Raw genomic sequence first — 12,598 nt, 5'->3', positions numbered from 1 at the left:
AAAAAATTAAAGTGAAAGTGTACCTGTGCTTTTCAATTAAGGAGTTAAGAGCGGTATTATCTGCACAGTGCTAAGCCTGGGGGGAGTTTCGGAGGAGGATGAGGTGCTGTGAATTAACAAGAGCAAAAAAAAACGGTACCGCTTAGCATTTCAACACGCCAGGATTAAAGGAAAGCAAAGTGGAGAGGATAAGTAAATGTGAATTCAATAGCGAGAGGGTGGAAGGAGGGGACTGTCAGGATACAGGCCAGAGCTGAAAAAAAAAAAACAGGGCGGGATTTACAACCAAGAGCCTACAAGCTGGGAAGCAAGTCTTTTTTTTTTAATTAAACTCAATTGTATGCACCAATAGCCGACACTTTGAAACACTGCCAGGTGGCACGGTTTGTTCCAAGTCCATTTATTCATTTTATTTTATTTTAATTCTACAGGTTAAAAAAAACAACCCCAGTGGGAGTCAGATAGAAGCAATCCTTAAAATCAAAAACAATATTACTGCATAATTTGCCTTCACAATGGAGTCGCCTGTCAATAGGGCGATGGTTGCTATGGATAGTCATGAAGGCAATGGATTAAAGTCTTCTGTTTCAGTTCTGGAGGGATATGTGATAATTCCTCAATGATGACCACTGCTAAGGGAAGCTCGGCCACTGGCACCTACTATCAGCCCTCTATCTGCTGCCTGGCCTATCGTGCCTGAAGTGGATCTAGGTGTTAACCCTATGGGTGCTATACATATGCTGTATGGTAATGCTATGGATTAAACAAATCCAAATAAAAAATAAATTAAAAAAAAGACTACAACATTGGTTACTCCAGCCTCCAGTGCTGTTTTTCCCTTGTAATGTATAATTTTTTTAAATAACTTGCATACCTAATTTTAGACAACAGCACTCCTACCCAGTTCTAGCACTGCAAGATCACTTAAACGATCTGACAAAATTAAACTGAAACTATTTTCAAGCCAAAACTGCTGGGAAACGTCAGTAGGAGACCTGGAAGACAATGTCCAAATGAGACACTGAAGTGATGCAGCCAAACGAACCGCAGCAAGTTTATTGCCCCCACCCCTGACCTCAGGTCCAGGCCTTGGTACTCTCCCGCCTAGACTACTGCAACTCCCTCCTGGCTGGCCTCCCTGCATCCGCCACCCGTCCGCTCCAGCTCATCCAGAGCTCCGCTGCCCGCCTGGTGTTCTCTCTGCCTCACTTCTCCCACGCAACTCCACTACTCCGCTCACTCCACTGGCTCCCAATCACCGCTCGTATCCAGTTCAAGACTCTTGTACTAGCCTACAGATGCCTTGACCAGACTGCACCCAGCTACCTCCAGACCCTCATCTCTCCCTACACCCCCACTCGACCTCTCCGCTCCGCCTGCACTAGAAGACTGGCTCTACCGCCTCTACGCTCCTCTGCCTCCAGAGCCCGCTCCTTCTCCACCCTCGCTCCGCAGTGGTGGAATGACCTTCCTACAGATGTCAGGACTGCTTAGTCCCTGACCACATTCCGGTGCCTCCTTAAGACTCACCTCTTCAAACAGCACCTGTAGAACTCCTCTGTTTTTCCCCTGGGACACTTATCACCCTTCCTTAAATGCGCTTTACTTGCTCTTATCTGCCCCCTATTTTACTGCATTTAATCCTGTACTTCAGAGTACTGTAATCTGCCAAGTGTTTAATCTGTAGTATTTTGTATTTAATCATATCCTGATGTAACTATCACTAACACTGTTATCTGCTGTATTATTGAATTGTATTTTGTCACACTTGTACTTGCTTGAACCAAAGTCATTGTATTTATCTTGCTCTTAATTGTATTATTACTTGTACTGTGATACTTGAAATGTATTTGCTTACGATTGTAAGTCGCCCTGGATAAGGGCGTCTGCTAATAAATAAATAAATAAATAAATAAATAAATAAATAAATATAATAATAATAATAATAATAATAATAATAATAATCATCATCATCTTAGAGGTACTTTATTACACAAACCAAACACAAGAGTCTGGCTTAGAGCCCTCCCTTAAACACAATACAGAAATCACAAAAATATCAGCATGTAGGCGAAAATGCCCAATTAAAACCAGGCTGGGGCTAGTCTACCCGTTAGAGCACTAGGACTAGATTTAGGGTTATAGTCTGAACCAGCATTCCAGCTGATGAAACTTGGAACCTATGCACTGGTATTGCTAGGGCAGTACAATGCTGTAATGCAAAACCAGTGTTTGTGAATTATCATTGGTTTGTATAAAAAGTTATCACAGTGGAACCATTCTACTAGTGGCAGACAATTGTAGCTGACCTTGTGCTAAAACTCTTAGTAAAGAACCATTATATTAATCGAAGCATTGTTCTTTTTTCCCTATTTGATTACATGTTGCTTTGTCGTTGAGCTACAGTACAACAAAAGCCTCCTGCTAATGCAAGTTCACAGTGTGGCCGAGAGTCAACAGGCAATTAAAAGAATGAGGAGGCAGAAAACTACCTTGGAATGTACACAAACTGGAAAGCGAACAACGGTGCAGTTTCTGAGGAAGCAGAGTGCACAGAATGGTGAACGATAGATGAATTACTGTTAAAAGACAACGTGAGGTTAGCGCAGAAGTGGTCAAGCAGTCTTGTGCCTGGGGCTCAGCAACTGGAAAGCTAGGCAGAGCAGCTATTGCTTCCTGAAAGTATTGCTGTAAAATTAAGGAGACAGATTGCACCTTGCAGGCAACCTGCCGTCAATATAAGACATGGTTTGCTGCTTTTGACAGCCTTGTAAGCTCAATGCCAATGGAACACTGCCCTCTGGTGTTCAGGTGTTCACAAAAGCACAACACAATTTGATGTGGACTAACCCTTCTAGGTTGCAAATCGGCTTGATTTGGTAGAAAGACAACAAGCTAGCTTTCTGCTAAGTGCAAGAAGCAGGTGAATTAACCTAGCCCCCAGAATTTACTATTTAAATTAAGGTTCCAAAAAGTTTATTTTCTAAACTGATATATTCCATATCAATATTGTCTAAATGAATATTTTATTCCGCCTCAGGTAGTGCAAGCGTGAAATAAGGACCTTTTGCTTTGACAATTAATGAAATGCATACATTAATAAGGCGACACAGCATGACTTCTGAGTTTTTCTCAAAGCTACGTACTGGTGCTGTAATTTCCTGCTGTTTCCATCACAGTGCCACAGGGATATTTCTTCAGAGTAAAAAATAAACAGAGAGTGAGAGACTGGGCTTGATAAGTGCTTTGTATAGTACCTAAACTTTCCACAAGTCATTTTAATTACTTACATTTTTTTCCTTATTATGTCATGGTGTTTTGCAATACTTCTGAGTGGTTCTGGGTTCTGTACTATTTCCATTTTTCTATAAACTGCATTTACGCGGCTTTGAGCTTGTCTGAAGAATCCGAAGTGCCAGGATTATTCCTCTACCGAAATTGTGTGACAAAGTAACCTTTAAACTCATTATGTGGGGCTAGCGGAGGTGAAAAGTCACAGACACGTGGTTTACATGGAATGAGGAAGAGTGAAGTAGATTCACAGAAACATAAGAACTCAATATTGGAACAGAACTCAGAACACCTGGCTTCTAAACCCCCCTAAAGAAAACTCCCATTGCAAACAGAGGCAACCTTTTAGATATTATATAAACTAACGCACAGCCATCTCCAGCAATGGTGAACAAACCTCCCTGTGTCTTGGTTATAAGATGCCCATATGGATGTTGAAATCTAAAGCCAATTGAGTCAGTGATTGAATTGGGCACGGAACTCCACAGTGGTTCATAATGGCTGAAAGCCTAGTGCTGGAGACAATAAGCGTTGAGACCAGGAGGAAGCATACTGTGTGACTGATGTTAATCCATATTCAACTACCAAATCAATGCACGGATAGTGCAATATAATACAATAGATTCATACTGCGTCTTCACAAAGTGCATTATATCCAGGGTAGTAAAAAAATAAATAAATGAATAAATATTTATTTATTTATTTATTTATTTATTAAAATAAATAAATAAAAATTGTGTCACATTACAAATGTTTTTAACCTGCTTTTAAAGAACCAGATAAATAGATTAGGGTGTGAATCCCACTAACCAGAGGTATAGTTAGAAAAAGTCAAAACACTCTACCGTCCATTGATTTAAGGAGAACAAAATATGCTATATATGGTGTTAACAATCATTGTGTTTGAAGGATTGTAAAAACGTTTATAATATTCTTTAAAAATCGCCAAATCAAGAAGTACAGTGTACTTGATGGCAATTAGAGCACCAAGACTCCAAATTGAAAAACTTTAATACTTGAAATCCAGGTCACATTGCAGTGAGTACACAGCGCTTTGTAATCCCGCTGGCTTCCCTGGGGTATTCTGACAGGAAGCGCTCTGTAAATTGCTGCACTGTTAACCTTCACCTGAGAACTTACAAAGGTAATAGGGACCCACTTGTCCCAGGATGCAGCATTTAATATCAGTAGACAACCCAGGCAGGGTCCAACTCCCTGTAACACCACACACACACACACACACAAAAGTGAAAATTCAATAGAAGGACATAATCCAAACAAAGAACTGGAAGATTTTAAAAAGGAGAAAGCCAGTGATAATGCTAACAAACAAAGAAAATAGATCAGCAATACTCCTGTAAGACTATTTTCAAATCAACAAACAATATACTTGGCATTCTTGGAAGGAGAAGTGAAATCAAAGGTGGGGGGGGGGGGGGGGAGTTCACTAGACACAGTCAGGGGACACAGTTTCTCAAAAGAAAAAAAGAAAAAAAGGTGCAACTTCTAAATTACCAGCAATATTTTCCAAATCAATATTGCCAATTTAATTATGACTCTGCGGTAGGCTGAGAGGCCTTTTCTTTGAAAATGATGAAATAAATAAACAAATAAATAAACAGATTTTTCAGAAGTGCTGGTACTATAATTCCCCCGCTGGCATTTTGTTGCACAAAGAATAAATATATATTAAAAAAAGAAACACACACAGGAGGATGACAGTGAGAGGGGAGATTCTGGATGTTCATTTCAAAAGAAGCTGTCAGTCATTAGCCTGGGTATCCCCATTATTTTATTAATTTTCACTCTGTATGATATTTCTTAGAGCATTCCTAACTAAAGATGACAGATTCAGCAGCAACGATTACCTTACACTGTACTTACACGTGCAGGCGTGTATTTTCAATGTGGTATTTAACATGAGTTTATAAGAAGGGTCGGGAATTATTTCAGTTTTAGTTGTGCTGAACATACACATGTAGTAATGTAGTAACAGTAAGCATATGCACTGTCCTGTACCGTATGTAAAATATTATTGACACATTTCAGGTTGTCACCTTATACGTTCATCAACAGTATATTTATTTTCCAACTGCTTCAGCATACATATAAAACTCACAGGAATTACAGTATTACATTTGTAAAAGAGTGTGTTGGATTACGGTTTTTAAAGAGTAAGTAGCGGGGTTCCGAAAATTATATAGCGTTACACGTCCCCGCGTGTTTTTACAACTGTTTAAATAACATATGTTAACATCCTGACAACTTTTAACTCTTATCACTTTACAGTTTGTTTCAACCCTCTTTTCAAAGTGGCCACTCTAGTGCGCTGACAGTGCAAGGATTATTGCCCACATTGTCAAACAGGTAACACAGCAGTAACGATCCATGAGGTGGCACGGTACAGAAAAGCCAGAGCACTTGTTAGTTTTTTTTTTTTTTTTAAATCACTCTTCTTGCAGTGATTTAGAGGACAGATCTCAAAACCCAGTCCACTAGAGCAGCCATTTTGAAAAAAAAGCTTTGAAACAGACTTTAAAAGTTCTAAGTGTAAGAAGTTGGCAGGATGTTAACAATTAAAAGAAAAAAAAATGACAGGTACGTTATTTAAACAGTTGTAGCAACATATGGGGACGTAGAGCACTATTTTTCGGGAACCCCGCTACTTACTCTAAGGCAGTGGCTAACGAACGAGGTTTGCTTCCTCATGAAGTTTAGTGCACAAGAGCATCTAGAACAATGTGGTAAACACTGTTTGCTTTTGGGATAAAAACCAAAAGCAACTGTTGGCGAATGAAAGCTAATGTAGTGAGAGGTTTGTAATACTAGTAAGCATTGCTTCCCTGTCTGTAACAAGACTGCCCTCTCTCTAATTTAAAGCGTTCTTCTGTTTAGCTGCCCTGGGCCCTTTAAATCATGCATTTATAGCAACTCATTTGCCCAGTGGGTAGCAGAGCAGGAGCACATGAGTCGTGATGCAGGAGGCTTCCAAGCTGAGCAGCTTGCCTTTTCACAGAGACATCTGTACAGGACGGCAATGTAAACCGTTATGACTGCAGACAGCTGCGCATACTGATCAGTAGGGCTTAAATCACTGGCTCCACATATCCCTGCCAACAGGAGCGGCTTGCTACTGCTCTTAGGTTTAAGCTGCCCCCTCCCCACGTTATCCACGGACCCTTATCTCGCCATTCCTTTAGGGGACCCAGGAGCACAGATTGAAGTAGATGTCTTCCTTGTACAGATCTTCTAATTAACTAAGTTTGTCTTTTCTTGACCTTACCAATAAGGCACCAGCTGTTTCAATCTGGCAAGCTTTCAGATGCTTGTTTTCTTGTTATTTTATTTTATGTGTTCTGCAGGACATGAAAAGGTGTGGGGAATGTGTTTGCAAAATGTCTTACCTTCATTTCCTGAGCTTTTGAAGGGAAAACCGGGACACAGCAGGCAAGAAGTGGGCACCAAAAAGGGGCTTTGGTCTTTACATCATCCTCTGCGGAGAACCAGCCTGGCATATTCTCGTCTCCTGAAAGAAAACCAACAAAGCTGATGAGAACACATTACAAACCCACTGCACAGCTGGCAGTCTCTGCTTGAGAGGGGCAGGATTGAGGTGCGCTCACTTGGATCTCAGCCGAGAAGGGAAGCTCATGCCCTTTAGTGTCACGCCAATGTACAGTAACCGTCCTTCACCTTTCCTGACCTCAAAATTCACACTCTCAACATTACTCACAGAACAGCTGTGTTTACTGTACCATACATATTTCATTTAGCGCCCTTCATGCATCCAAGCACGCTTTACAAAACTAGAACAAACTTTATAAAAAGAGCTCTGACTGCACTAGTAAAAGGCCACATTATATAAAAAAAAAAAACAAAAAAAAAAACACACAAGGCTTTTAGCTTAGATTTGAAAATATTGATTGAGTCAGCATTCCAAATTTACCTGGAAGAGAGTTCAAAAATGAAGGAGTTAGTGCTCTTTTGTAAGGAATAAGTAACTCACATAGGACCAGACCCATGGACAGCTTTAGAAGTGAGGAACAGCATTTTAAAAAGCCAATGAAAAAGCCTTAAAACTAAGGAAATGTGACCAGTTGCATTGGTATGTGTTTGTATTCTGGCTGCAGGATTTCAATGGGGGGGGGGGGGTTGCATTAGCCACTTTGCCTCTTGTTCTGTAAACAGTAGCTTGTTCCCCATTATACAATATCACATTACTACCCCATTAAGATTATAAAATTCACTTAAAACCGTTACAAATCGCACAGTCATGGAGTTGTTTTATTGGAGACGTGCAGCAGTTTTTGACAAGTAGCTGCTCATTTTACCAAAAGGATCCAGGGCAGCGAGTATAGACAGGAGACAGGGGGCAATTGTCGAACATTTCAATATTCAAATAGGATTTCATTTAAAGAGCAGAGAACACAGCGACAGAATTTCAATGTAGACATTACCTTGATCACTTTGTATGTGTGGTGTTTAAAATCACTGTTGCTCCAATATTGACTTCAATTCATTTTCTCAACTTGCTGGCTTTCTGTTTCCCCGGATTTTAATCCACAAGCTTTTTGAACTGTCGGCTCAACCGACTGCACCTTGAGGTTAACAGGCGAGTCAATCCAGTTAAAGGTTCAAATCCACTGGGTAGACAGGTCCTAATAAAGTGGCCAGGCAGCATAACGCTTTATTTTGAGTGGCATAAATACGTATTTAATTAATATGCATGTAACCATTTCCTGAAGTTTAGTTACATGTTAATAAACCGTCAATAGATAGTACATGCATGTGTGTATCTGTCATTAGACTGCCATTTGAGCTCATCATTCACATTTGTGTTGAGCATGAGACTTGATAGTTGATCCAGTAAAATAAAGACTTACAAAAGACTGGTATGTAAAGCTACTCATCACACTTTAAAAACGTGATTGTGAATGTCAGTCAAGCCGTTTGAAAACACATTTAGGCAACATGGATAGCTTACAGAATAATAAAAATCGGTAACACGACATGCTAGTCTGTGTATACCTATGTCCTGATTGTTTTGAGATCTTCATTTCACACATCATGGGCAGATCAACTAGGGAATTAATCTTTTCAACTTTTACTCAGGAAAATTAATTAGGAGAAAGAGAAAGAGAATTGAAAACATGGCTGTGTGCTCGGATCATTGCTCCCTCCTGCAGCTATGCTGGTTTTAGTGCTGTGAGAACACAAGCATTCTTGCAAGAGGGAGTGCGATCTCAGAATCGCAATGTATCCCGAAGAGAAATCCTCTTTCTCCTGGTGAACGCTCCACAGTAAACGTTGAGCCACGTATACGTCCCATTGACTTGTGACCCATGATGTGAATAAAATGTCAAGAGTCTGCAATAGGTTTAAAAATATAACGCTGCAATACAGAAGACAAGGGACACAGCAAAGTAATGCGTTTCTGGTAAAAAAAAAAAACGTTCTGTGACACTAACACACTGCAGCAACTCTTTTGTGGAGATTTGCTTTTACATTGTGGGATAAATTTTACAGGGTGTTAACATTTCTTAATTTTTTAATTATCTCTTATGCTGATTAATGGTTCCCAAGTTCCTGGTCTAGCAAATTTGCTGCAGCATGCAGCCTGTCTCACTTTATCCCCAGCAACTAATTATGAAGAAAACACTCCACAGCAGACCAATAACCCAAAATGTGAGAAACATTATAAACACTTGATCATCCTATTAAAGGTCAGACTTATTAATAAAGTGCTTTTAAATCAATTTTCTAACATTATCACAAGTCCCCATAAAGCTGTGCTGAAAATGTTCTGTTATAAAATTATTTTGTATTTTTACTTAATGCTGTCGAGACATTTCATTATATTTGAATTTTCTTTTTCCATCGTCCCAATCTCTCTGGAAACCACTGGAGTGATGCTGACCTACAGCACAGGAAGTGTACCAGGAAGCAGCAACTTTCTAAATCTAGTGGTGTTTGAAAAATCTGCACACCCCTAATTAAAAGGTAAAAACAAAGAACACAAAGAGCTTCATTCAAATGATAGGGGCTCCTGTGATAATGTTTCTTAAATGGAGAAGGTAAGTAAATAGTTTTCATGGCCAAGTTTATCGGTACTTTAACATTAGAACTGCTAGCATTTTAGAAAGTCTTTTTAACGGCAACCAATTGTTGTCAACTTTCATTTACATGAGCATTTTCCAACTGTGTGTTAGTTTCAGTGCCATCATCACATTCTTAAATTATTGAAATGTATTTAAATCTATTTTAAATGTTTATACCAGCACAGCCCTCCTGAGATGGTGGTTTTGTTTCCATGAATGTCCCAAATGGCAGCAAAAAATGAAATAAATAAAAAACTCAAAATTCCAAACCCATTCTACGCACTGCAGTTCTAAAGTGGCTCATCCCAGCTGTTGGTTAACAAAGTGATTTCTGAGTCCCAAGCGACTATAATTAAGTTCTTAACTGCCTGTAAATGTTTGTTAAAGTGCAGCAGTGTATACTGGGCAAATGGTCCTTGAGGAATTTAACTGCTAGTCAGGAGAGAGAGAGAGAGAGAGAGAGAGAGAGAGAGAGAGAGAGAGAGATCCACAGACCCTATGACACCGTTCTCTTGCACCCATTGTAGGTGTAGATCTGAATGAACCAATTGAGAATGGTTTATATAACCGAATACTGGGTAGTGGAATCACATATTTAAAATGTTAACAGATCATAATTATCCCAGTCCACTCTCATTACAGGTGCTGTGCTGCCTCCCGTAGCATCAGTGTCCTCCCCACAGGAGCCAGATGGACTGCCCCATACCTGTCCCAGGAGCACAGCCTATTGAATTTCCAGAGCCTAGGGAGACCCAATCTGTATCTGAGAGGAGGCCCTATTTTCAAAGGATATATTTATTTTGTCTTTAACTCCTTCCTATATATATATATATATATATATATATATACACACACACACACACACACAGATAAAAAAAACAACAGAGTTTATTAACATGAAATATGTCCCTCAGCTTCAAAGATTACCTTTTACACTTGTCAGTACTGTCAGTTCAACTGATAATATTCCTCGATTTAAAAGGAGTGAATCAAGTTGTACAAACAAGATGTTTATAAGCCCTTATAGTCATACCTTTAATAGTGCTAAGGTATTCGCAATAGGATGAGCTTTAAAAAAAAAAAAAAAGAGATAAAAAAATGGAGAGTGACCTACAGCTCCAGGGATATGCACCCCCTGATCCGTGGGGGGTGGGGGGCATCCTTTAGCAAACTGTATTTGTAATGCATTTCAATAATGTTTTATTTCTTACCTTTGCAGTGCCCAATACTTCATCCGAAATGCTATCAAAGGCTTCAAGGCAAATTAAAGCTAATCAGAGTGGTTGTTGCTGCCTCATTGGTTTCAATTTGAACGTCTGACTGCTGATTAAAACAAACTGACTCACTTAATCCGCCCCCGTGACACTAGCGAATTGATACAGACTGCATGAAAAGGACACCGTCAACTGACATTTTCAAATCAATAGAGAAAGGGTAACTCCAATTAGTAAATCCAAGTGTTCAGTGATCACTAATAAGTCGATGTCATTAGAACATGGTAGCTACGAGATAGTACTTTGTATCCAACGTGCGTTTTGTTTTTCAAACTGTTATTATTGATATTAATTAAATCTGTATTAATTATTCCCTGGTAACAGACCACCCTGCAGGGCTTACAAGAAACGCACTGCTGTTACCTTAGACACTTAGGTCTTGTGATAAATGAGAAAACATGTTGATACCTCTTACTGGACCGACTCAGACGTTGAAAATGTAGAAGAAAGGGTTTCGAGGATTACACTTGAAAAATTAAAAGTTAACAAAATGGAACACAGTCGATCTAACAGAGAACATCCTAAATCAGCATAATATAGGACATTGCCTAGGATTTCTGATTTAGTATATTCACAGTGCAAAAGGGTGTTCCACAAACAAGGCTTCTATTAGAGCACAACTACTGGTAATACACATCCAGTTAAACACAATCAGAGCAGCTCGGCCTGATCCATTGCTCCCCGACATCCGCAAAGAGGGTTCAGTTCAGGACATGTCCATTACTTTTTATACATTACTACCCCCCCCCCCCCCTCCTATTTTAATCCCTTTCCAATTATTTCCTATGAAACATTTTACAGATTTGCATAGAGAGGCTTAGCAAACTCTATCCTCCGAGCGAGATGTCCACTGGGATTAAGGACAGCAACAGCAGAATGGGCCTGCATGTCAGCGGAGGGCTTAAATGCTTAATGCAGAACTTCCCCACAATGGGGCATTCACAAAGACAGAGGAAGCTGCTGGAAAAACAAGTGTGCTTGTCAGAGGCTTAAGGAAATCTGCCCTCTTGGTGAGGGAGGAAGGAGACAGCAGAATCTCCTTCCATAGCCACGGTCAGCCCACGATACTGCTGATCCAAAGGGGATTTGAAAAGACTGTAGGACATTTTGGATCACTGCTGTGGAAAAACATCCATTGAACAATAAAAACTGTCAAGTGATGACTCTCAATGATCAGCAACAAAATTGCTTAAGTATATGAAAGCATTCATGCTTTGATACAAAATTAAAAGGAGGGGAGAACTAAGTTTATTAACAGAGCACTATGGATCAATCATGAACCTTATTCCACAGGACTCGTATTAATGTTAAGTGGGGGACAGGACGGGGGGACAAAACTATCAGGAATAATTTATATATGGGTGCTTTGATATTTAGATTTGCCACTGTTTAGCATTACCATAGATCTGCAACAAGGTAAAAGAGAGAAAATCAAAAACAAAAGAAAAACCAAAGACGCATCACTGCCAGTGTTACTATGGCTGAAACAAGGCAATATAATGCACTGTATTGTACTCACTCTGTGCAATCTTGGCGAGGTGTAGCCTGTTGACCCAGGAGATTTTACTGAGGGGGCTGGGAGTGTTGAAGACCACCATGAAACTGACCGGCCGTCCAGACCTGTAAGGGAACACAAACGCTCAGATTGAGCAAGCATGCCGGGGCAGCATTACTGACCAACAGGGGCAGCACAGCTAGTGGGCAAAAGTGAAATCAATCTGAGAATGCAGACTTAAAAAACAATGGTACTGATTCCACTTTTACATGCGCTCTTCTGTGTGTAGCACGCTGGAGTTTTAGTTATGATATACATTAACTTTTCTAGACTGTTTCGTTACTACAAATGTGACTTAATTTCTTTTTTTTTTTACATTTCGCTTACTATTTTACAGCATGTGTGATTGATCTGAGTGGTTCTGTTCTGTTGCTCCAATA

At 39.8% G+C, this 12,598-nt stretch overlaps 1 protein-coding gene across 6 annotated transcripts in view; it reads right to left on the bottom strand.

Moving 5' to 3' along the window:
- The window catches only part of LOC117425061 (rho guanine nucleotide exchange factor 10-like protein), a 75,939-nt gene that overhangs the window by 19,005 nt on the left and 44,336 nt on the right, over window positions 1-12,598 (bottom strand). For all 6 annotated transcript variants that reach the window (XM_058993308.1, XM_058993307.1, XM_058993309.1 and 3 more), the window contains 2 exons: window positions 12,183-12,283; window positions 6,696-6,817 (listed from right to left, as the gene is read on the bottom strand). In XM_058993308.1, coding sequence (XP_058849291.1) covers window positions 6,696-6,817; window positions 12,183-12,283 — 223 coding nt within the window. The remainder of the gene's footprint in view (window positions 1-6,695; window positions 6,818-12,182; window positions 12,284-12,598) is intronic.

This window comes from Acipenser ruthenus, chromosome 20 (assembly GCF_902713425.1).
Source record: "Acipenser ruthenus chromosome 20, fAciRut3.2 maternal haplotype, whole genome shotgun sequence".
NCBI classification, from domain to species: domain Eukaryota; kingdom Metazoa; phylum Chordata; class Actinopteri; order Acipenseriformes; family Acipenseridae; genus Acipenser; species Acipenser ruthenus.
Note: the sequence above shows the minus strand (reverse complement) of the source record. Positions and strands in the feature narration are given on the sequence as shown.